This window comes from Haliotis rufescens, unplaced genomic scaffold (genome assembly GCF_023055435.1).
Source record: "Haliotis rufescens isolate VD_foot unplaced genomic scaffold, xgHalRufe1.0.p SCAF_2, whole genome shotgun sequence".
NCBI classification, from domain to species: domain Eukaryota; kingdom Metazoa; phylum Mollusca; class Gastropoda; order Lepetellida; family Haliotidae; genus Haliotis; species Haliotis rufescens.
This window is the reverse complement of record NW_025963890.1, coordinates 47,231,443-47,258,837: the sequence shown is the minus strand read 5'-3', so window position 1 is coordinate 47,258,837 and position 27,395 is coordinate 47,231,443. Positions and strand designations below refer to the sequence as shown.

The window sequence follows — 27,395 nt, the reverse complement described above, 5'->3', positions numbered from 1 at the left end:
GCCATCTTGACTGAGATGTGTCTGATTTACTGCGTGTACAAGACTAAAGCTAGGTGTGAGTCTTGCACACCATAACAGACAAGGAACAAGCAGAAAGCTACCCTTGTAGCAGGTGTCCGTCATTTTGGAGTGGTTGATTGACTTAGGACGTGGGGAAAGTGTTTTAAATCAATCTTAACTTATCTGCTATGGAGTAGGAGGACCCTCACAAGGTTGCAGTGTGTTATACTGCAGTGTCACAAGTTGGGAAGTTTAGATAAAGTTCATGTGTAGGAAGTATCTACTGATGTATTTTCGCCAGAAACAAAAACTGTTTCAACTTCCTGTACCCAGCCAATCGTTTGGTGCTGATTTGGGTTAGCGGGTTTCAAATCCATGATGAAGACAAATTTGTGTCTGACATATTCACATCAGATGATGATCCTAGTTGTCGATTACCAATATTGAAAATGTCCTTTTGGACAGCTACTTTGCCGTTTTTTCATGTGGAACTTGTCAATATGTCTATTTTGTGGATAAATGATATTTTTTCCTATTTCAAGTTTTGACCTGTTTTTCATGATGTTTCAAAAGGTTTAGAATTTGATTGAGGTAAATAAAATTTACGTTATCTGTAGACTGGTAGAGCAGGACAGCTTTGTTATTTTAGGCATGATTTTAAACATTTTAAAAAGTTAAACTCATTTCTAAGGGTTTCGTATGTTTTTCAGTAAATCCACCCTGATAACACTTTTATATTTTTTTTCACTCCTGCCTCTTGGTATATTGACAAGAACTCTGTAAAACAAGAAAATGAATTGGTTTGGCCGTGTGTGAAATAGAACAGTAACATACAGGAACACATTATTTTTCTGTTACATAGCATGAGAATGTATACATGTGATACCTCCCGATCTGTCCAGAACTCTGATAGTCCAGACAGGTGCATGAAGAGATGAACTTGAAATGAATAATGAGCCGAGTAATTATCACTACCTCATATGAACTGCTCTCACCTTCTTCATGTTCTTAATGCGTTTATTTCTGCTTAATGTAATACAAATGATCGGCCCATAACACATGACTTTATTGGTTAAGAGATTATCAGAAATTATGTTAAAACATTGAAATACACCGACAAAATACGTCTAAATAACCCACAAACATGACAAAAATAATGTAGACCTTGTTTTAAAAATTGGATATATCAGAGTGCTATTTATATCATATTTTGATATTTGTTGCGGTATTTAAATCCTTCCTGATAGATGCAAACATCCAACTGATACTAAGGCCTAATGTGCCTCACACCCTCTGACAATTTATCACATATGTGTATGTTTTACCATGTCTACTAATATCTTAATCCCAAACCTAACCATGCCAATCACTTATGCTATTGATAATAGATCCAGATCAAATTTCGTAGGGTATTCAAGAAAGCTGTGCAAGACTATCAGACACTATAACTATGTTAAGCCTCATATGAACACAGTGATTGCAGGACACATGGGTGTCACTCACGTCACGCACACACAGGGTGAAACTCACACCCTATCCACAGGGTGAGACTCGCGCTCTACCCACAGGGTGAGACACTCTACCCACAGGGCGTGACTCATGCCCTACCCACTGGGTGAGACTCACACTCTACCCACAGGGCGTGACACGCTCTACCAACAGGGTGAGACTCACGCTCTACCCACAGGGCATGACTGGGTGAAAACACTGAACCTTGTGATTGGATGTGTGGATCAGGTCATCTGGTAAACCAAACACTTGGGAGGTTGCAAGGTCCGATACACATGGATCAGTACTCTAGGGACTTGTACATCAGTACTCTAGGGACTTGTACATCAGTACTCTAGGGACTTGTACATCAGTACTCTAGGGACTTGTACATCAGTACTCTAGGGATTTGTACATCAGTACTCTTGGGATTTGTACATCAGTACTCTTGGGACTTGTACATCAGTACTCTAGGGACTTGTACATCAGTACTCTAGGGACTTGTACATCAGTACTCTAGGGACTTGTACATCAGTACTCTAGGGACTTGTACATCAGTACTCTTGGGAGTTGTACATCAGTACTCTTGGGACTTGTACATCAGTACTCTAGGGACATGTACATCAGTACTCTTGGGACTAGTACATCAGTACTCTAGGGACTTGTACATCAGTACTCTAGGGACTTGTACATCAGTACTCTAGGGACTTGTACATCAGTACTCTAGGGACTTGTACATCAGTACTCTTGGGACTTGTACATCAGTACTCTTGGGACTCAAACAATATTCCAATATATAGAAGAAAAAATAAACATCGTACACAGAACTTGAACATGATTATTGAAAATGTTCTTAGGAAATAATTCAAATTATTATTTGGCTGTGTGTTTGTCTCAGGTTTTGGTTTATGTGTAGTGGTTAGTACTGAACTATGTACCCTTGACATGACACTTCCTGAGAGGCAGTTGTCGGGTACTGGAGTAACTTTATGCTCTTTGCATGGCATACCTGTTGTGTAGATCTGTGGTGTTGTAGGGTACACAGAATAGCAAGTACAGTGAGGCAGTTGTTGGGGCAGAGTTGTGTAGTTCTGTGGTGTTGTAGGGTACACAGAATGGCAAGTACGGTGAGGCAGTTGTTGGGGAAGAGTTGTGTAGTTCTGTGGTGTTGTAGGGTACACAGAATGGTATGTACTGTGAGGCAGTTGTTGGGGCAGAGTTGTGTAGTTCTGTGGTGTTGTAGGGTACACAGAATGGCATGTACTGTGAGGCAGTTGTTGGGGCAGAGTTGTGTAGTTCTGTGGTGTTGTAGGGTACACAGAATGGCAAGTACGGTGAGGCAGTTGTTGGGGCAGAGTTGTGTAGTTCTGTGGTGTTGTAGGGTACACAGAATGGCAAGTACGGTGAGGCAGTTGTTGGGGCAGAGTTGTGTAGTTCTGTGGTGTTGTAGGGTACACAGAATGGCAAGTACGGTGAGGCAGTTGTTGGGGCAGAGTTGTGTAGTTCTGTGGTGTTGTAGGGTACACAGAATGGCAAGTACGGTGAGGCAGTTGTTGGGGCAGAGTTGTATAGTTCTGTGGTGTTGTAGGGTACACAGAATGGCATGTACGGTGAGGCAGTTGTTGGGGCAGAGTTGTGTAGTTCTGTGGTGTTGTAGGGTACACAGAATGGCATGTACGGTGAGGCAGTTGTTGGGGCAGAGTTGTGTAGTTCTGTGGTGTTGTAGGGTACACAGAATGGCATGTACGGTGAGGTAGTGGTTGCTGCAGAGTCTGATATATTCATGGATCACTTCAGTGAGCTATTTGGAATGACCTAACAGTGAGATTCTTGGACCTACAGTTGAGCTGGAATGACGTGCCCATTGACTATAAAATAGAATGTGATGTGTCATCAGCCACTGATACTTACAGGTGGAGGATGTCCGCGCTGTTAAAATTTAATATACCATCAAAGATGGATTTTAACGACTTGAAAGAATGGCTGGACATGACACTAGGCATTATCATTTTAGCAGGCAATAAATACATCAGAGTTAATTGCCTGTGTCTTTGTTGGTTCCACACCACCTATTTACTGTTTATAGTAGGAGTGTCGGTAGTTGGTAGTTGGAGTGTTATGATTGGACGAAGTATCTGCTGTATGTCGGTTTGGTGTTAAGATTGAGATACATTACTAGACATTGGTTAGAGTCAATAGATGTAAAAATACTGACAATCAGAACTGCTTGTAAGTAATTTTTCATAAAAAGAAGAATGAGTGAGTATGGTTTTACGTCAATGTGCCATCAATATCACAGCAGAGAACAACATTAATAGTATTCCCAAACTGTTCCCGGCATGTCCAGGAATCTTACCTTGGCATGGAAAGCAAACATTGCAATCACTAGGCTACATCACCACGCCCTATTATCCCCCAATTTGTCCTCCATCCGTTTTCCATTTCCAGAGCAGAATTCCAAAACTGTTGACTATTTCTTGATGAAACTTGCTGTACAGATCAGTATAGTGGTGAACTGGTGCCATTTGATGATTTGGGATGTTCAATGTTTTTATAATTTTGTTTGTTTTCATGATGACAAGTTGAATTTCACTGAAACAGTGAGTAGAACTCACTTCCGGAGCAGAAGTAAAAATAACGTTGACTATTTCTGGATGAAACTTGCTATTCAGATCAGTCTGGTGGTGAACTGCTGCCTTTTGGTGACTTTGGATATTGAAAATATCTTCACTGAAATCTTAACTGAACTGAAGGTATCCAATGGCAATCAACCAAACTTCGATTTCCAATTTGCACCTGATCGGGCGGATATGTCATCTCCTGATGACTCTTGTTTGAAGAGACATTGTGTTCTATACTATATACAGAGGACATGTTAATTTTGTCGACTGAGGACATGTGTAAAAGGCGACTATGCTTATCGTAAGAGGCGACTAACGGAATAAGGTAGTCAGGCTCGCTGACTTGGTTGAAGCATGTCATCAATCCCGATTGCGTGGATCGATGCTCATGGTGTCAATCATTGGATTGTCTGGTCCAGACTCAATTATTTACAGACAGCCGTCATTAGCTGGAATATTGCTGAGTGCAGCGTAAAACAACAAGCCAACCAACCATCCAACATGTGAATGTCTTTAAGGACATGCAAATGTTGTTGACAGTACGTGTTAGTATTGTTTATATTAACAAAGGATATATTAATGTTGCAGGCTGAAGATATTTAAGTGTTTCCAACAGGATTGGGTAATGTAGATATTTCATGCTGCTTGTTAGAATGTGTCAGCAATCAGTTAACTGGAGCACAGATGGTTAACTAGGTCAAACATGTCTGCACCTAGCTGCAACCCAAAGGACGAAGAATCTCTTGATCTACACCTTTGGCCAAAATGTCATTCATTTGATTCTGCCTGCATAAGTCATTCATCTTTCTGAAAATAATGAAATATTAATTTTATATGATTACATTTTGAGTGCAAGCTTCTTGACCTTTAAAGTGAACTTGAGATAATATGATTTTCCTCGCCTTCAGAAGGAATCAATTAATATCTGACATTATCAAATTGATCATAGTGGATGGGGAGATCAATACCCTCTCCTCAGAGGAAATAAGTGGTGGAAGTCTCCAGCAGGTGCCCCAGGCTGTCCATGAACCAGGTTGTGGCAGCAGGTGCCCTATATTTACTTTGTCCTAGATACTGATTGGTGGAAGAGTCCAAACATTTAACTTGACTTGATGCTTTTTGGTGCTAGTGTCCCAGGCAGACATTATACAGCCACCCTAACCCATATATACCGTAACCAGTATACTTTAACAGAGACTGAGACTTTGGAGCTCTGTCATGTGAACAGCAACAATTGGGCCCTAGTGTTCCACTGGAGGTGACTGTCATCTGACAATATGAACACCAATTGGGCCCTAATGTCCTACTGGAGATGACTGTCATCCGTCACAATATGAACACCAATTGGGTCCTAGTGTTCCACTGGAGGTGACTGTCATCTGACAATATGAACACCAATTGGGCCCTAGTGTCCTACTGGAGATGACTGTCATCCGTCACAATATGAACACCAATTGGGTCCTAGTGTTCCACTGGAGGTGACTGTCATCTGTCACAATATGAACACCAATTGGGCCCTAGTGTCCTACTGGAGATGACTGTCATCCGTCACAATATGAACACCAATTGGGTCCTAGTGTTCCACTGGAGGTGACTGTCATCTGTCACAATATGAACACCAATTGGGTCCTAATGTTCCACTGGAGGTGACTGTCATCTGACAACATGAACAGCAACAATTGGGCCCTAGTGTTCCACTGGAGGTGACTGTCATCTGACAATATGAACACCAATTGGGTCCTAATGTTCCACTGGAGGTGACTGTCATCTGACAATATGAACACCAATTGGGTCCTAGTGTCCTTCTGGAGGTGACTGTCATCTGACAATATAACACCAATTGGGTCCTAATGTTCCACTGGAGGTTACTTTCATCTGACAATATGAACACCAATTGGGTCCTAATGTTCCACTGGAGGTGACTGTCATCTGACAATATGAACACCAATTGGGTCCTAATGTTCCACTGGAGGTGACTTTCATCTGACAATATGAACACCAATTGGGCCCTAGTGTTCCACTGGAGGTGACTGTCATCTGACATTATGAACACCAATTGGGTCCTAATGTTCCACTGGAGGTGACTGTCATCTGACAATATGAACACCAATTGGGCCCTAGTGTTCCACTGGAGGTGACTGTCATCTGACAATATGAACACCAATTGGGTCCTAATGTTCCACTGGAGGTGACTTTCATCTGACAAAATGAACACCAATTGGGTCCTAATGTTCCACTGGAGGTGACTGTCATCTGACAATATGAACACCAATTGGGCCCTAGTGTTCCACTGGAGGTGACTGTCATCTGACAATATGAACACCAATTTGGTCCTAATGTTCCACTGGAGGTGACTGTCATCTGACAATATAAACACCAATTGGGTCCTAGTGTCCTACTGGAGGTGACTGTCATCTGACAATATGAACACCAATTGGGTCCTAATGTTCCACTGGAGGTGACTTTCATCTGACAATATGAACACCAATTGGGTCCTAATGTTCCACTGGAGGTGACTTTCATCTGACAATATGAACACCAATTGGGTCCTAATGTTCCACTGGAGGTGACTGTCATCTGACAATATGAACACCAATTGGGTCCTAGTGTTCCACTGGAGGTGACTTTCATCTGACAATATGAACACCAATTGGGTCCTCGTGTCCTACTGGAGGTGACTTTCATCTGACAATATGAACACCAATTGGGCCCTAGTGTTCCACTGGAGGTGACTTTCATCTGACAATATGAACAACAATTGGGCCCTAGTGTTCCACTGGAGGTGACTGTCATCTGACAATATGAACACCAATTGGGCCCTAATGTTCCACTGGAGGTGACTGTCATCTGACAATATGAACACCAATTGGGTCCTAATGTTCCACTGGAGGTGACTGTCATCTGACAATATGAACACCAATTGGGCCCTAATGTTCCACTGGAGGTGACTTTCATCTGACAATATGAACAACAATTGGGCCCTAGTGTTCTACTGGAGGTGACTGTCATCTGACAATATGAACACCAATTGGGTCCTAATGTTCCACTGGAGGTGACTTTCATCTGACAATATGAACACCAACTGGGTCCTAGTGTTCCACTGGAGGTGACTGTCATCTGACAATATGAACACCAATTGGGTCCTAATGTTCCACTGGAGGAGACTTTCATCTGACAATATGAACACCAATTGGGTCCTAGTGTCCTCCTGGAGGTGACTGTCATCTGACAATATGAACACCAATTGGCTCCTAATGTTCCACTGGAGACGACTGTCATCCGTCACAATATGAACACCAATTGGGTCCTAGTGTCCTCCTGGAGGTGACTGTCATCTGACATTATGAACATCAATTGGGTCCTAGTGTTCTACTGGAGGTGACTTTCATCTGACAATATGAACACCAATTGGGTCCTAATGTTCCACTGGAGGTGACTGTCATCTGACATTATGAACACCAATTGGGTCCTAGTGTTCTACTGGAGGTGACTTTCATCTGACAATATGAACACCAATTGGGTCCTAATGTTCCACTGGAGGAGACTTTCATCTGACAATATGAACACCAATTGGGTCCTAATGTTCCACTGGAGGTGACTGTCATCTGACAATATGAACACCAATTGGGTCCTAGTGTTCTACTGGCGCAGACTGTCATCCGTCACAATATGAACACCAATTGGGCCCTAGTGTTCTACTGGCGCAGACTGTCATCTGACAATATGAACACCCATTGGGTCCTAGTGTCCTACTGGAGGTGACTTTCATCTGTCACAATATAACACCAATTGGGTCCTAGTGTTCTACTGGGGCAGACTGTCATCTGTCACAATATAACACCAATTGGGTCCTAGTGTTCTACTGGGGCAGACTGTCATCCGTCACAATATAACACCACTTGGGTCCTAGTGTTCTACTATATGGGACTAGTCATGCCAAATACAAGTGGGTACCCTGTCCTTGATGTGTGCTATCAAACTATGGCAGTAGGGCCTGTGATCTATCTTAAGTCCTAACTGTTCCCTAAATACTGAATGTCAAACATTGATTAATAACCAGGTCACCATGAGCTCAAGATCCAATTCAGTCAAATTTCTTTATCACCACTTGTGCATTGGCAACAGGGCAGTTGGCCTAGTTTGCCTTTACTACTAGCCATGATTGAGGTGTTTATACAAATGTTTAAGATGTTACCTGCATTACACTGGCAAGGTCAGACCAGGTAGTTTAGGGTACACCATGAGAGAGGTCTGTGTTGTGGCAGCACTTAGTCCAGATGACAGAGGCAGCCATGAAGTAATCCAACATGGAGTTAGTGAGTTGGGTTTTATTGATGTGCAGAATGATGGTTGTGTCATGGCTTCTTAGCTTAATTGGGGAGAGCCAAAAGTGGCACAGGTGAAGGATAGATGTGTACCATTTTGATGCTGCAAAGACCAAGAAGACATCGGGCAAAAATGTGAATAAAACCCATGGCCAGTGGATACTCATTGGTGCCTTCAACCATTGAACCACCTGATAGCATCATTAAAACAAAGGAATCTGTTATTATTAGACATTGTTTTTTTCAGAAATCATGTTGTCATTTGGAAATACAACATTTTAGTTAGTGTGTGGGACTCATAATACATAATAATTGTACTTCAGGGTGATGATAATTGGGGTGTTTATTAATCAAGTCAATTACAATATTCAAAATGACTTCTTATGACAAACCATTATTTTATTACAATGAAAGTCTAAACAGGATAAATATAAACAGACAACTCCATGTATGCATCATCAGAGCCAGGTAGCTGGCAACCCCTCCTATCTGTGTTGTATGTGCAGTGCGTCTCGTGTACAACTTACCTCTGTTGTATGTGGAGAGCGTCTAGTACAACTTACCTGTGTTGTATGTGCATTAAGCCTCTTGTACAACTAACCTGTGTTGTATGTGCATTAAGCCTCTTGTACAACTTACCTGTGTTGTATGTGCATTAAGCCTCGTGTACAACTTACCTGTGTTGTATGTGCATTACGTCTCTTGTACAACTTACCTGTGTTGTATGTGCATTAAGCTTCTTGTACAACTTACCTGTGTTGTATGTGCGTTACGTCTCTTGTACAACTTACCTGTGTTGTATGTGCATTAAGCCTCTTGTACAACTTACCTGTGTTGTATGTGCATTAAGCTTCTTGTACAACTTACCTGTGTTGTATGTGCATTAAGCCTCTTGTACAACTTACCCTTTGTGTATGTGCATTAAGCCTCTTGTACAACTAACCTGTATTGTATGTGCATTAAGCCTCGTGTACGACTTACCTGTGTTGTATGTGCATTAAGCCTCTTGTACAACTTACCTGTGTTGTATGTGCATTAAGCCTCTTGTACAATTTACCTGTGTTGTATGTGCATTAAGCCTCTTGTACAACTTACCTGTGTTCCATTTGCATTACGTCTCTTGTACAACTTACCTGTGTTGTATGTGCATTAAGCCTCTTGTACAACTTACCTGTGTTGTATGTGCATTAAGCCTCGTGTACAACTTACCTGTGTTCCATTTGCATTACGTCTCTTGTACAACTTACCTGTGTTGTGTTTCAGGAGAATGAATGGACAAAACTCGAGAAATCCGAGCAGCCAGAATGGACCGCCGACTAGCAAGGGCAACCGCATGGACATCCCTACACTCCGTATCCAATCAGAGACTCCAGTTCCCCCAGCATGCAACACACCGGGCCCGCCACAAACAAGCACACGTGCTGGTGAAAAGGGACTACATTTTCCTGCACTCAGCTCCTCACGCTCTTTAGTGAATGCAGGTAAACCCACACCTCGCCAAAATGGATTTGAACAGAAGTCAATATTTCCTACGCCACGCACAAACGGGACCCAGCACGGCCATTCAGTCAGCCACAGTGGCACCTTCAACAGGTCCCACAAATCAGGTGAGCTAATACTTTCTCGTTATCCTACACAGATGTTGTGGATATGTAATGAAGGCAGGTCAAGAGGGCCCCAATATTGGTACAAATTATCAAAATGTGTGTCATGAAAGACTCAAGGTGACTGAGGCACTCGGAGACCCAGTTGGAACTTCCTTCATCATCAGGGGGATATTAGTCATTCACCTGTCACCCAATATTGGTACAAATTACCTAACCATCCAAAATTGTTCTGACATTTTGCACAAATGACTTACTAGCAATACTTTTGGTGGAGTTTAGACATAGATCATTGTTCTCCAATCTATTCACACTTTGATAGTTGGGTCATTTGAAGAAAGGATTTGTTAATGTCTTCATTCTGCAGAATGTACAGCCAATATAAAGCTGATTCTACCACTTACCTGTACAGACCTGTGAAGATCCTGGGTAGAATAGGTCTTCAGTAACCCATGCTTGCCGTAAAATGTGACTATGCTTGTCATAAGAGGGGACTAACGGGATCAGATGGTCAGGCTCACTGACTTGGTTGATGCATGTCATCGTATCCCAATTGCGTGGATCGATGCTCATGATGTCAATCACTGGATTGTCTGGTCCAGACTCGATTATTTACAGACCGCCCTCATATAGCTGGAATATTGCTGAGTGCGGCGTTAAACAACAAACAAACAAAACTTACCTGTACATGCTCCCATTCTACTACTCATGTTCAATGTCATCTGTCTATACTACTTTCCTAAAACTGTATTTACTGTATCTGTATTTACAACTATCCCGCCACTTACAGCATTTACATTTGCCTTACACACTCTTCCATATGTACTATGAAGGAGATTGATACAAGTGTTTTAATTCTACAAAATTGAATAATGATGAACTTAATAATACAGTCATTTTCGTCTAACAGCCATTTGAGTTGTGAAAGAACCAGTGTTTTCCCTGTGTGGTTGACTGGGATCAATACAGGAGGGGTATTGATTGTATCCGATGGTAGCCATTCATGCTGCGGAGTTGCCCATTCATTATTTCAGTCTCATGGCTGGTGGAGACCTGAAATGTAAACTAAACAATACTTCTAGAAGCAACAAGATTTAATAGCTCCTCAGACCAATGTTCATGCAATTACAGATGTGTTTAGAGTGCATCTAAGCTTTAAGGCGTTTTTGTGTCAACATTTTATTTGGGGAAAAGTCTTTAATGTGACTTTTTTGTTTGCTTACATTGTGGAGATTTTATGAGATATTGATTCACTGGTTAATTGCAGATATGATGCTGAACTGGATAGGATCATGCTGAACTGGTTTTAAGAACGATTTTGTTTTTATGAAATTCACATCCTAACAATATTTCATGACATGGAATGTAGGGTACAACATGGTGATATGTCTGTGATACAACTGTTATATGGCTGTGATATAACTGTGATAAGGTGGTGATATTGCTGTGATAAGGCTGTGATACAACTGTGATACAGCTGTGATATAGCTGTTATACAACTATTGAATAGCTGTGATACTGCTGTTATACGACTGTGATAAGGCTATGATATTGCTGTTTGTATAACTGTGATATTGCTGTTTTACAACTGTGATAAGGCTGTGATATGGCTGTTATACAATATTTATACAACTATGATATTGCTGTGATATTGCTGTTGAGTAACTGTGATCAGGTGATACTGCTGTTATACGACTTTGATAAGGCTATGATATTGCTGTTGTACAACTGTGATATTGCTGTTTTACAACTGTGATATACCTGTTATACAACTGTTGAATAGCTGTGATACTGCTGTTATACGACTGTGATAAGGCTCTGATATTGCTGTTATATAACTGTGATATTGCTGTTTTACAACTGTGATGGGCCTGTGATATGGCTGTTATATAACTGTGATATTGCTGTTATACTACTGTTATATTGCTGACTACAGAGTTGAAATGAACTCACTACTTACCAATGATTAGATTTGATGTCCATAACCTTTGCCATGGGTCAAACATGAATCAACATTTGAAACCCATTCACAAGACAAAGATAGAACAGAAATGCCGCACTCCCTGATAAAGAAGCCGTAAGTGTAAAGTCCAACCAGAATGTTATTTGAGTTGAGTAGTAATCGAAGATTAGAGTCATGACGATTTTCCTCACAGGAGCTAACGTGACTTAAATTTTAATATAAACTGAACACAGCCTCACATATCGGATAAGTAGAAGTGAGGGAACTGCTCTGGTTCATTCTAATAATGGTAATAAATATGTTTCTAATGGGTACAACAACTGATAACCACTGTCAAATTTGATCAAGTATTCAGTTTTAGAAAAATCAAAACTATCCAATATGTTTACTTCTTTTTATGTTTTGGGCAGTCGGGTAGCCTAGTGGTTAAAGCATTCGCTCGTCACGGCGAAGAGCCGGGGTCGACTCCCGACATGGGTACAATGAGTGAAGCCCATTGCTGGTGTCCCCCGCTGTGATATTGCTGGAATATTGCTAAAAGCGGTGTAAAACCATACTCACTCACACACTTGTTATGTTCAGTTGACCATGCTGTGATAATCTACCCATACATACTGTTGATGCAGTATACAATTTAAGCAGTTCTTTTATTAATGTACTTGGTTATATTTTAACCCGTGAAGATCCAGGGTAGATCAGGTCTTCAGCAACCCATGCTTGCCGTAAAAGGCAATTATGCTTGTCGTAAGAGGCGACTAACGGGATCGGGTGGTCAGGCTCGCTGACTTGGTTGATGCATGTCATTGTATCCCAATTGCGTGGATCAATGCTCATGTCAATCACTTGATTGTCTGGTCCAGACTCGATTATTTACAGACCTCCGTCATATAGCTGGAATATTGCTGAGTGGGGCGTTAAACAACAAACAAACACACAAACAAACAAACATTTTTGCAAGTCACTTTGGGAAGGTTGAAGTAAAAGTAAGAATAACATGAATGTGTGTACCGGAATATGTTGTACTTTAGTTGGTAAACATTGCATGGGTTGGTTGAGAAAGCTGCAGAAATAGATGAAAAAACTGTTAAAAGAAAAGGAAGCAGTCACATTCGTAAGAGTAGTCTTTGTTCTCACTGCAGTTGCAGGAGACAAGAGGAAGCAGTTGGTCAGTTATGTTTAGCCCCTGTGGGTGTTCCAGGTTAGAATAGGTCATCAGCAATTATCCCATGCTTGTCATAAGAGGTTGCTAAATGGATTGGGTAGTCATGTTTAGACAATGACTTGTTTGTTTTTCATCATTCACCTATTGTGTGGGACGTTTCTCATAATAGTCACTTGTTTGTCTGGACCAGAATCGCTTATTAGCAGGCCAACATCATACGGTGAAAATATTTATGAGTGAGGCATTAAACAACAAACAATTATATTGAGACCAAACCATCAAATAGAGAGAAAATAATAAAAACGTTTAATTATTTTCCTTTTTAGTTTGTTTCAATTTCCTTGTTCATTACAAAGACCAAACCATGTTGAATTATACCGCTGTAGTGAGTGAGTGAGTGAGTGAGTATGTTTTATGCCACTTTACCAATGTTCTAGCAATATCACAGTGAGGGACACCATTAATGGGCTTCACACATTGTACCCATGTTTGGGATCAAACCTTGGTCTTCAGCATGACTAGCGAACGCTCAAATGCTAGGCTACCCCACCACCGTCTCTGTAGACCCGTAAAGGTCCGGGGTAGAATAGGCCTTTAGCAACCCATGCTTGCCGTATAAGGCGACTTAAACGGGATGGGGTGGTCAGGCTCGCTGACTTCGTTGATGCATGTCATCGCATCCCAATTGTGTGGATCGATGCTCATGATGTAAATCACTGGATTGTCTGGTCCAGACTTGATTATTTTCAGACTGCTATCATGTAGCTGGAATATTGCTGAGTGCGGCATTAAACAACAAACACACAAACAAATCTCTGTAGTGCAACTGTCAGAAACTTGCAAATGACAAAGAATATCAAGTCCTCGTCCAGAAAGGGTTTAAGTTTAAATTATTATTTTTGTGATGTTCTTGGTCGAGATTTTTGTTGTTATTCTTGAAGCGTTATATACTGATGTAACAGGAACGTTTCCATATCAAAAGTTTCACAACATGTCTTTTCCTACAAACAACTCATTAAATCAACAAATATGATATTGCTTAATCCTTCTCTCAGGTATAGGGTTTCTGGATTTATCGCATTGAAATGGTTCTTGGAATGCTCTATCACTCCCTGCTATAGATCACAGCTTGTAATAAATATCCTTTCTGCTTCTTAAAAAGTTAATAGTTTATCTATCGTGTCATATAAAACATGTCTGTATGTGTCCAATCTGTGAATGAGGCCAGTAGACATGGTAGGAAAACTACCAACTGTGAAATTTATGCAGCCAGTATTGTTGTGATTGGTCGTTAACAGGTGAGATGAAAGTTAAATACAGACAACAGCACTGCTTAGTTGCAGGCTCGGCACCTCTCCTCCCGACGCTGACTGTAACAGCAGCACCTCCTTCGTGCATGACTGATCCACCTGGCTCCCACTGAAACCAGTGCCAAGACCAAACCTGCCTATTTCTGACTGAGCCACTTTTTGTCCGTTACACAGATCCTCTGTTAACACTTGATGAAGAAAACACACACAAGCATTACACAATTTCTAGTTGATGGACTTGACTTTGATGTTGGTTTCGAGGGTGCGCTTTCATTTTGTAACAACTCTCGAGCCTCTGAGTCTCATTTTTAGGAGGCCATGTGCACGAGGAGCAGGAATGAGTCTGACACTAGGTGTCTGTGAGGCTGACATCTCTGAACTAGAACTCTGCAGGTTGTTCAGGAGACTTGCATAATGTAACATTAACTTCTCTTTAGGTGTAATGTAAAGAGGCTGTGGATAATTTCATGAATGTTTTTGATATCACTTTTCCTCAACGAGAAATAGGAGTCTCATTCATCTCTACTTGCTTGAAGGGCCAGTTGATGTTTAGGACCAATGACAAGGCATCCGTCTTCAGCATCAAGCGTTTTCAAGTTTGTATCCCCAACTTCAGGATGGCTTGAGCGGAAGGTGTAGGCATTCAATTTATTTATTCATCATAAGGTCAAATGTTTCCTCAGTGCATCAGAAAAATATATTTGGGCTGAGTATTATATTAGGGTTGACTTGTTGTAGAGTTAATTTGCATAATAGTCCCAACTTTGAGCACAAACACTGCTGCCGTATTGTATGCTGTAAGCCCCCATGTGCCTCAGTTCCACACAGCGGTCTTAGGAGTGGTGTTTCCCTTTAACTCTCATACTTAAATATATGCTTACCACACTTGTAGCTTGGAGATCACTTTTTTCTATTGTGCACATCTCCCAATACCGGTTGAATCAGTTAATAATGTTTTGTTGTTGTAATTGAAGTTTTCTTCTTTTCGCTGATTTAGGAGGGAAGTTGAAAATCAGGCTGAGCAAGTAGATCTTTCAAGTTAACATGGCCTTGTAGTCTGTCATATAGACCCTGAAACAAATACAGTAAACTACGGTTATAACGAACACGCTTATAACAAACTTACGGATATAACAAACTTACTTTTTTGGTCCTGACTATTTGCTGTAGTTATGCTGTATATATGTGCTTATAACGAACTACGGTTATAACAAACTAAAATTAGTAGTCCCTTTAAGTTCGTTATAACCATACTTTACTGTATATCCAATAGCCCATGCAAGTTTATAAATTTGGCAGGTATAGATTTCTGCAGTATCAGAGCATGAAGAAAGTCTCCCGGCTTTTTTTAATTATATTTTATAACTATAATTTAACAACTGTTGTTTTTTTCGGTAAAATATGTTTATTCAGAGACTAGATGTTAGTCTATTGTCTCAGGGCAAGTAGGTAATTTTGGCATTTGAACTCCCCTGTGTACTGTATGGTACTGATATTGCTACAGCATTGTTAAATGTAAAGCTTCTTGGTGTGTATATATACTATATACCACTGACATTGCTTGCTACAGTGTTCTTAATGTCATCCATCAGGTATAATATACTGTAAAGCACTCACATTGCTTGCTACAGTGTTCTTTAATGTCATGGGGGCGGTCGGGTTGCCTAGTGGTTAAAGCGTTCGCTCCTCACGCCGAAGACCCGTTCGATTCCCGACATGGGTACAATGTGTGAAGCCCATTTCTGGTGTTACCCGCCGTGATAATCCTGGAATATTGCTACAAACGGCGTAAAACCATACTTACTTACTAATTCACTCACTTTCATGTCATGATCAGGTGTTATATGCTGTATAGCACTTATATTGCTTGCTACAGTGTTCTTTTATGTCATCCATCAGGTGTTATATACCGTAGGGCACTGACACTGCTACCGAGTTACACACTATAAGCCATCAGGTATTGCTGGTAATGACGGGCTGTAGAGGCAGTGGATGTTCGTCTCGGAAGCTCTCATTATCTTGTCTCCACACACAAGTGTCCTCACACCAGGATTATGAACTTAACGGGTCGGAGCATTAAACGTGAAAGATTATCTGTTGTGACAGTCAGCTCCACCTGGCAGGCTCTGACCTGCTCCCGGTATGACAAAGAGCAACAAAATACCTGACTCTACCTATAGACTTGCTTTTCAGTTCACATACGCAGTAAGATAGTTAGCGTTTTAAGCCTGTCGGTTTTATTTATGATGTGATTGAGACGTAGGGGACAGTATATCGATAATACTTAAGGAATACAGGTGCTTCTTTTATTAACTGCCCCTCTTTCTATGCACTCATAGTACGGGGAAAACTGTCACGCAGGTGCTTACATAGAGATATAAACAATGCATATATCATCCACTCAGTGACTGTGACCAGTTATAGTCTGTTCTTTATGAGTGTTGAATGAACATGATGAAAGGCGTATTTCTCGAGGAACCTTTGTCATTAGTTGTGCAGGATTTCATCTGTTAGAGTCACTCATGTGTTGTGTTATTGTAACTGTTCCTTTGTTGTCTTGTTCCAGTGTGTCAGTTGGATTGTCTACCTACACAAACACTTGTACACAATAAAACAAGACCCCATAATAACATGTCTGTCGATGTAAGCAGAGATCAAAGCTATCTTCTGTAGAACTTAAGGAGGTCGTAGAAAATTTTGAAGTAGGCTTTTCAAGGCATATCTAAGTGAATGAATGATTTATGCAAATTGACTTATACCAGGTGAATTTACCATAAATTCTATTTGTGATTATAACCTGTTTCCATTTTGAAGAATTTTAGCTGAAGCTTTGTTCAGCAAACTCAAAGCAGGCCCAAACAATAAGTTCCTATTGCTGAAATTGGCTATTCCAGTGACTATTTCTGCTTGGTTATACTATCTATAATCATTATGTGTTTCGTTATTGCTAATAATTTGATGTGGCAGACGTTATGCCTAGAGCTGACTGAAAATACAAAATAGCATCATTTTATATGATTTTGTTGGTTTGTTTGTTGTTTTACACCACACTCAGCAATATTCCAGCTCTATGGCAGCAGTCAGTCTGTAAATAATCGAGTCATGACCAGACAATCCAGTGATTGATATCATGAGCATCGATCAACACAATAGGGATACAATGACATGTATCAACAAAGTTAGTGAGCCTGACCACCCAATCCTGTTAGTCGCCTCTTACGACAAGCATGGGTTACTGAAGACCTATTCTAACCCGGAATCTTCACGGGAATCATTTTATATGAAAAGGAACAGCATTGTTGTAAAACTCACTTGCTCCATCACTTACGTCTAGTGCGGTTGTCGAGTTGTGAGCTGCTCGTAGTAGACAAATATCAGATTGAGAAACTCCAGTGAAAGCTACTTAAACTCTCCAGCAGCAACAAAGTCAACCCCTGAGCCACAAATACAACAGGTTTTTATTCCATCAGAATATATTTATTTACTTGGAAAGGCTTACGGGCATGGAAAGAACACGCTTATTATAAGAATATCTACATCGGCAGATGGCAGGGTACTCTCGTTCTGTGGCAGACAGATAAGTTGGCCGATCTGCTTCATGTGTTAGCCTTCATATATTGTATCAATTGTGATGCTTATTCATTTACAAACACATTGGAGTCTCGTCTGTCTGCACTTCATTAATCAAATGTTGTCTACTCCACTGTTACAACACCGAACAAGTTATGAACTAAGTTGTTTTGTCATCTGTGAACGGCTCAGTTTTTAATGTTATTGCAACAGGCATATTGCCACCTGAAGACCTGTTTTGCTATCTCATAATGATAGAGCAGCAAGTCTCTATTCCTGAGTGATGCTTGGCTGTACTTAACTGTTGATCAGTGAACTATACAGTTACTGTTGTACCCATAAGGATAGAATGATCGTGTGTAATATTTTTCGATATTTGCACATGTGCATTTTAGCGATCGTCAGTGTGATTGGTTAGTTTAAGCCATATCATGTTACAGTGTTTCGTTGAGAAAAATATGATATCAAGAATCAAGAATTTTTATTGTACAGAACACCCTTGTAGGGCAGGGTACAAACTATCTACATATGGAATAAATATAACTATCAACATGAAAGGTTGATAAACATAATGTACAAAAAATATATAAATATTACATATTATTTTCATTCATAGTGTATAAACATTTATATATATATATATATCATGAGGTGGCTGGCAGCGTGTACTTTAATGATGCTGATACTGTATAGATAAGACATAATAATCATAATTAATGTTATTGCAACAGAATTAATGTTATTGCAACTGGCATATTGATATGATGTCATCCATTGTTCATGACTTCACAGATTGATTACATTATGTCATCTGAACCGTTAAGATTCGAGGTAGAATAGGTCTTCAACAACCCATGCTTGCCGTGAGACCCGTGAAGATCGGGGTAGAATAGGTCTTCAACAACCCATGCTTGCCGTGAGACCTGTGAAGATCAGGGTAGAATAGGTCTTCAACAACCCATGCTTGCCATGAGACCTGTGAAGATCAGGGTAGAATAGGTCTTCAACAACCCATGCTTGCTGTAAAAGGCGACTAAGCTAGTCGTAAGAGTCCACTGATGGGATCGGGGGGTCAGGCTCGCTGACTTGGTTGATGCATGTCATTGATCCCAATTGCGTGGATCGATGCTCATGATATCAATTGTCTGGTCCAGACTTGATTATTTACAGACCGCTGTCATATAGCTGGAATATTGCTGAGTGCGGCATTAAACAACAAACCAAACCAACCAACCAAATCATCTGAACAATCGGCTGCCTTCAGAAAAATTTCTCTGTAAGGGTGATATTTCGTACATTCTTTTCTTCATTTACTCTCTCAAAATGTTAATGAGTTATAAGTAGACCAACCTCCTTGAAACTCGGAATTAATGATTACCTGTCCCTTGTGAATGAATCCTGTAAGTTGCGAGCCAGCGTTCACTCGGGACAGATCATCTGTAATTCCTCGTAACTCGTAGGTGATTCACTAAGTATTTTATAATGAGAATTAGTTAAATATGAAATGAGTCTGTTACCTGAAAAAGCATCAGTAGCTAACTTGTGTTAAATGTCTCCACTGCATCATTAAATCAAAACATGCTGACTTAGGCCAGTTAAAAAATGTTTTGTTTTACAGGGGTTTTTTCACAACGGACTGGGAGAAAGGTAGAATTGTATTAAAAAAATCTGTTTTTGTTTTTCTTTGATAGCTTACAAGCCTATGAATCTATTTCTAATGTACCATGTGACCACGTTTGGTCATGGCTCCACATGTCCATAGCCAGGTGTCAGGTTGAATCTGACACACAATGAAAGGCATGTCATAAGCAAAACAAATATTGTTTCTCACTGTAAAGTATGGTAAGAATAAGACTTGTGAAGATCATTGTTAGAATAGATCTTCAGCAGCCCATGCTTGTAAGAGGATCGAGTGGTCAGGTAGGGACGGGGGCAGTTTTAATGGTGGCTTGGGCGTGAGAAAGAAGAAATGCATCAACATAAGACTGGACATAGTCCGCCGCCTCCCCTAGCAGCATAACTACAACGGGATGACTCTGGATTTCTAGAATATGTAATATGTTCTAAGTAATGATTTGTGGAAAGAACTGTCAGATATGAAGAGATTTCATATTGGCCTGTTTCTCCTAAATGGACATTTCCAATATGACGTCCAATTTTCTGCAATTTGTTAATAAAGCCACAATTTCAAAAAACGATTCTGTTTATGGACGTGACAGATTCTGGTTATGGATGTGACAGATTCTGGTAATGGATGTGACAGATTCTGGTTATGGACGTGACAGATTCTGGTTATGGATGTGACAGATTCTGGTTATGGATGTGACAGATTCTGGTTATGGACGTGACAGATTCTGGTAATGGACGTGACAGATTCTGGTTATGGATGTGACAGATTCTGGTTATGGATGTGACAGATTCTGGTAATGGATGTGACAGATTCTGGTAATGGACGTGACAGATTCTGGTTATGGACGTGACAGATTCTGGTTATGGATGTGACAGATTCTGGTTATGGATGTGACAGATTCTGGTTATGGACGTGACAGATTCTGGTAATGGACGTGACAGATTCTGGTAATGGACGTGACAGATTCTGGTAATGGACGTGACAGATTCTGGTTATGGATGTGACAGATTCTGGTTATGGATGTGACAGATTCTGGTTATGGACGTGACAGATTCTGGTTATGGACGTGACAGATTCTGGTTATGGATAGGACAGATTCTGGTTATGGATGTGACAGAGATTCTGGTTATGGACATGACAGATTCTGGTTATGGATGTGACAGATTCTGGTTATGGATGTGACAGATTCTGGGTATGGATGTGACAGATTCTGGTTATGGACGTGACAGATTCTGGTTATGGATGTTACAGATTCTGGTAATGGACGTGACAGATTCTGGTAATGGACGTGACAGATTCTGGTTGTGGATGTGACAGATTCTGGTTATGGATGTGACAGATTCTGGTAATGGACGTGACAGATTCTGGTTATGGACATGACAGATTCTGGTTATGGATGTGACAGATTCTGATTATGGACGTGACAGATTCTGGTATTGGACGTGACAGATTCTGGTTATGGATGTGACAGATTCTGGTAATGGATGTTAAAGAGATTCTGTTAAATTTGTTGTATAGTATCTGATATGACATCCATGTAGTAGTATTTTATTGACTCTCCAGACATTCTTGGCATTAAACTGTGTTTACTAGACTGAATATTGCAAAATGTAACCACTTAGACCATGATGATATGCTCAACTCTCTTGGAGGAAGAATATTTGCATGTAAGCTTTTGAAGAAAAATGCAAGGAGCAGGTACATTTTTATCTTTAGTTTGATGTTAGGAAGTAAAACCAGGTGTTAATGTAATATTTGACGCAAGGAATTGAAGTCGGCAGACATTATGGCCACACATGTTGAATTGTAGTGTCTGAAAGAGCTCAACTCCACATTATTTGTAATTAGCAACTGGTGTGCATCCACACTGTAGATATCCTAACCATCAGTGATGCTGCAGGTTCTAGTTAGGGGAGGTAGTTGAAAGGCTTCCTGACATTCTCCAACAGGAACTCACATTATTTTCAACCCTTCACTTGTTTTGCAAATGGAATACTTCAATAATGACAAAAAGTACTGAAGAAATTACAGCTGGAGATGTGGTAGAGGGCATTCCTTGAGAATTAAACTCTTGCAGACTACATTGATGTCAAGAAAGTGGTACTGAAATTTTCAGAGATCAGCAAGTGACCAAGAATATTGTTTGAACAATGTTTGAGACCATAATATGAGATAGCTACGCAATAAATGGCAAAGAACAATGAAGAATGATGCGTGGTTTATTTCATGATAAAACATTGTTCAATCATGACGTCATTGCTGGACATACGCTCGCAATTTGATGACGTATATTGGACAACATCATATTTGAAAGGGAAGTGTTTAAGGAGTTGTTCCCCATAGATGTAATTGGGCAACGCAAATGAATGCAATGGCTGAATGATTGCATTCAAAAGTGGGAGAGATATGACAATCGGTATTGGGAGAAACGATACAGATAATCGATGTGAAAATTGTGAAAATGTCTGGGAAATACCTAACGTAGCCCCCTGTTCATAAAACGGACATGTCTGATATTGCCGAGTTCGGATTGTTTTGAGGGAGTCATCATTATTTAAATATGATTAAATATTTTTAAAACATGTACTTTTTATTGACATGCTTAAAATGCAAAATGTTCATATCTCATATACGTAAAGTTTGTTTATCATGTTTATTGGTGTTGATACTAGTAATACCTGCCAATTTTTTCCAATCAGTTTTCCAGTGTAGAGTGATTTGTGACTAGCTATCGTGAAAGGTTGAATGTATTACCCAAATTTTAAGAGCATACATGTGTGCTAGTATGTGACAATGGGAACTCAAATGACGATGCATTTAGTGTGTGATTAGGGCGATATACCTGTGAGACTCTCGTTGCATGTTGAATGTTGAATGTTTTGTAATCTGACTGTGAATGTGCACGTGCCTGTAACTGAACATGGGGTTGCTTTAGTGCATGACGACTGTGCACGTGCCTGTAACTGAACATGGTGGTTGCTTTAGTGCATGAGGACTGTGCACATGCCTGTAACTGAACATGGTGGTTGCTTTAGTGCATGACGACTGCACGTGCGTGTAACTGAACATGGTGGTTGCTTTAGTGCATGACGACTGTGTGTATGTAAGCAAGGATTATATCCTACCTAAATATTATCCCAGGGGAAGTTTTACTCTAGTGTATAGTATAGGATAGTATTAAACACACTGGTATGGGTTCAAATTCACTTGGGTGAATCATCTTGACACTAGAGAATTTCATCCCTTGGATAAAAAATAGGGTAGGATAATATTCACTCTTACATAGAAGCCATGTGTAGCAGGGGGCGTGGAGTCATCCCACAGATGACATCCTTACCTCTTTGGTCATGTGGACAAGGCGTCCGACCTCGGATCAGAAGGTCCCTGGTTCTAATCCCATCACGGGACTCGGAAATTTTATGGCCACTACATTGGCGCCCATGTGGGGCTGAGCACGTTCATATTAAATTTGAGCAAAATAAGCCTCAGTACCCTACTATGCGGCCCGGGACGTGCCTTCTGTTGACGGGGGAGTATGTAGCAGGGGGTGTGGAGTCATCCCACAGATGACATCCTTACTTTGTCAGCTTGCTGACGGGGTTTACCTCTTTGGTCATGTGGACAAGGCGTCTGACCTCGGATCAGAAGGTCCGTGGTTCGAATCCCATCATGGGACTCGGAAATTTTATGGCCGCTACACATGCAAAGGACCATCTCTCCATAGCCTTGTCTTGGTGTTGTCTAGGGCTGGGACAGGTAACTAGGGTACTCGGATCAGGTGGTTTCCCACAGGACTACCCAGACCCATGGTTAGTCACACGACATATTGTTTAATGACAACAGTTATCTAGAACTTCATGGCTACTCTCCAAGTCATTAATGTTCGCATTTCTTTATGACCCATTCCTTCTGACTTTCATATGTTCGAATAAAGATAAAGCTTCAGTCGAATTCAGCGTATGCATGACCAGATCGTTCTATATGTGCATCTAAGTGCATTTTGCTAGGGCTCCGGTCAAACTAGTCCCAATCGGACATTTTGTACCCATCTCTTGAAACCTACAGCGGGTACATGTTTAGGGTCTGGTAATTGGGGGTTGGGTACCGGGGGGTAAATTTGGACTTGTCCAAGCCCTTGTATTCTCTTTGCAATTCTTGAATGTTTTTTACAAATGCTCCTCCCACACTCAAACATTTACTCACTGGTCCACCACAATGATCTGAATGCAAGATTATTAACCATACATTAACTCACTTTGTGAAAAAATGTGTATCTTCTTCTCTAAATGTTGATGATATTTTTGTGTGTTTCAGATGCTTTTGGGTATGGCCCACAATGCATCCCACTGGGTCCAGGCCGGTCAGCCATACCCAGCTTCGGGCATAATATACGCCATGCGGCTCTCAACAAGGGAGGTAATAACTTGAACCTGCCGAACCATCAGCTTCAAACATCCACGCCTACGCCAAGCGAGGTGTCCAGCATCAGATCCAACATGAGTCCGCGCCACAGCGTCAACACGCCGTCTCTCTCAATTGTGTCCAATGACAGGAACTCACTGTCCACGCCAGGCGGGTTCAGTAACAATGGCGATAAACATGTGTTTCTGGAGCCGCTCCCCAAACAACAGGACTGGTGCCATTACAAGACCCTTCCCAGTGTGTCTGCTAGCGGGACGGGGTCGGTGGCAGGGAGCGACATGGATAACTATCATCCACCAGGGAGCGCCACCTCACAGTACCCTTGCAACAGCAGCAACTTGTCCCCATACCAAGTCGACATGTCGCCATCACTGTCAACGTTCACAAGTCCACGTAATTCAGCCAACATCCATGGTCGTGCATCACAGAAACGTGCTCTTTCAATATCACCATCTTTCTCAGATGGCTTGGACCTTAACCAAATCATCCGTATTTCGCCTACATCCTTGGTGACCATCTTGAATGGCTCCCGGGGATCATCAACAAGTGTCTCGCCTCAACCTGGCATGATGCCTGGCTCGTTTTGCCACATGTATGCCCGGAACAGCCCTTTCTCAGGGTCCAGCGGCAACAGGCTGCATGGATTCACACCTCAGAGTTCGGTTTCCAATGGAATTAAACAGGAAAATACAGACTTTTTCAGTATGGGACCGTCTGAGAGCCATGGCTTCCACGACTTGATGACCAACCAGTATGTGGCACCTCAGGATCAGATTCCCTACATAGAGCAGTGTGCTCTGTTCAACATGCAGACGAATCAGAGTCTACAGAGCAACATCCAGTCGCAGCAGGGCATGGCCAACTCACAACACATGCAGCAGGGGCAGCCATTCAACACCATGGACACCAACATCTCTACTGGCATGAATGGTGGTTTGAACAATGGTATGACCAATGGAGGAATGAACAGTGTGTTGAACAATGGCGGTATGAACAATGGTATGACCAATAGTGGTATGAATAATGGTGGGATGAACAACGGTGTGAACAATGGGATGAGTAGTGGTTTGAACAATGGTATGAACAGTGGTATGCACAATGGAATGAACACTATGAACCCCATGAACAATGGTATGAACAATGGTATGAACACTGGTATGAACAATGTAGTACCGATCCGACCACCACCTCCTTATGACCAGGCTGTGGAGCAACAGCAGCAACAGCCACAGCAGAACATGTACCTCCATAATCCACAATCTCAAGGTCAAGGTCAGACAAGCAAGTCTGAAGAGTATGACGAAGAAAACGATGAGCGGCAGCAAGTATGTCGCTGGATCGACTGTAACCAACAATTCAGTGAACAGGACGAACTAGTGCGCCATATTGAGAAGGCCCATATTGACCAACGCAAGGGCGAGGATTTCACATGTTTCTGGGCGGGATGTCAGAGGAGATACCGGCCATTTAATGCCCGGTACAAGCTCCTGATCCACATGCGAGTACACTCAGGAGAGAAGCCCAACAAGTGCACGGTAAGATGGCACTGCATGGCAGGCTTGTGGCTCTATGGCATTTTGACCCATTATATCCAACTTTGGAATATTATAAAAGCAAAAATTTCTCAATGAAAGCAGTTATTTTACATACATCCATTGGACCAATGCTCGATTGCCATGGTTACTGTTCACAAAAATGTTTGGTTACTGGTTTTGTCAGCGGTAAAAACTAACATTTTTAGTCCACTAGTCCTTTTAATGTTAACATATAGCAAAACCCTTAAAAATGGCAAATTTCTAGTAGTCCTTGTGATACCTTAACTATTGGACAGCTTGGCAAGTACTACAGGACAAATGTCAAACGTTGCTTGTGGATTAAGGACATTTGACCCATAATATCAAACTAAGAATAATGGAATCAAATGTTGGATTATTATGAAAGTAATAGTTTCTCCATAAAAGTTATGTTTTTCTGAAACATTGTTCAAGTAGCTATATTACATACATCTACTGGACCAATGCTTGATTGATTGGTTACTGTCCACAGAAATGTTGGGTTACTGGTTTTGCAGTCATGAGTTGGATTGGATGTAATATTGTTGTGAAAGCTCGAATACATATTGAACTTTTCAAACATAACATATTCGATGTAATAAGCGCCCTGCTCTAATAAGCGCCCACAGCAATATTTGCTAATATATTGGCTAGTGAACAATCCCAATTAGCACTCTTCCGATTGATTAATGTACACCAGACTTATTTATTCATGTATAATACACACTCATTTGTTGTATGCACCCTTAATTACGGGAAATTAAATTCTGGAAAAATATATCTGTCGTGTCTAATACGCACAGAATTTATGATCTTTCAACTCTTTCACCAAAACTATATTCTAATAAGAGCCCCCTATTTCTAATTTTGATAGCGCCCTGGGCACTTATTACTTCGAATACAGTATTGTAAATTAGGGCTGTAATGCATCAGTGTAGAATGAAACAATCATAAAGTAAAGCTGTTCTGTATTATATCACAGCCTTACTATCTGAAGAGGTCGGGTAGCCTAGTGGTTAAAATGTTCGCTCGTCACGCCGAAGACCCGGGTTCGATTCCTGACATGGGTACAATGTGTGAAGCCCATTTCTCGTGTCCACTGCCGTGATATTGCTTGAATATTGCTCAAAGCGCCGTAAAACAATACTCACTCACTCATTACTATCTGGATTCTTGTATCAGAGTGCATTGTTACTGCCCTCTTCAGATGTATTAATCTCAAGCAGGGACAAAAGTATTTATTCCTGAACAATGATTTAGTTTTGTGAATCCTGGCCAGACATTTAAGACAACATTTTAAAAATAGAAAACTTTAATTTTGATGGTTAAGTTTTAATTATTAAGAGTCTTCAGTGAAACCAGTAAGCATCAAGGTCATCAAGGGATTTAACTGCCATGGACAAAGATTGGTAGCTGCAGAATGTCCTGCCAGACAGTCAACAGTTGTGTGCTGTGGTGTTGATGAATTCACTCTATGTGGGCTGTAACAGTCCCTCCATTCATGACTAGCAAGGAACCTTGAGTCACGGAGTCCACCTCTTCACACCTGAGAAACCTTACCCCTGTCATGTATTGTGCTGGCACAGTCCCCTGTTTACACCCTTGCTTACAGGTACATGTCTATAATGAGACGTGACGGCTCCAGCAACGTTACTGCCAGGATGGCATAGTCCATGTATTACCTGCCCTTGCATCCAGATGGCACTGCCACAATGTGGCCTTTCAATGCGGTATATTTTACTTGAAC

At 41.0% G+C, this 27,395-nt stretch overlaps 1 protein-coding gene across 3 annotated transcripts in view; it reads left to right on the top strand.

Annotated features, from left to right (window-relative positions):
- Positions 1-27,395, top strand: part of LOC124142211 (zinc finger protein GLIS3-like) — a 112,693-nt gene that overhangs the window by 47,647 nt on the left and 37,651 nt on the right. For 2 of the 3 annotated variants that reach the window (XM_046510540.2, XM_046510541.2), the window contains exons 2-3: positions 9,698-10,041; positions 23,988-25,630. In XM_046510540.2, the coding sequence (XP_046366496.1) occupies positions 9,698-10,041; positions 23,988-25,630 (1,987 nt within the window). Of the gene's footprint in view, positions 1-8,294; positions 8,426-9,697; positions 10,042-23,987; positions 25,631-27,395 lie in introns of those variants that run through there. The other variant, XM_046510543.2, reaches the window with a different exon arrangement.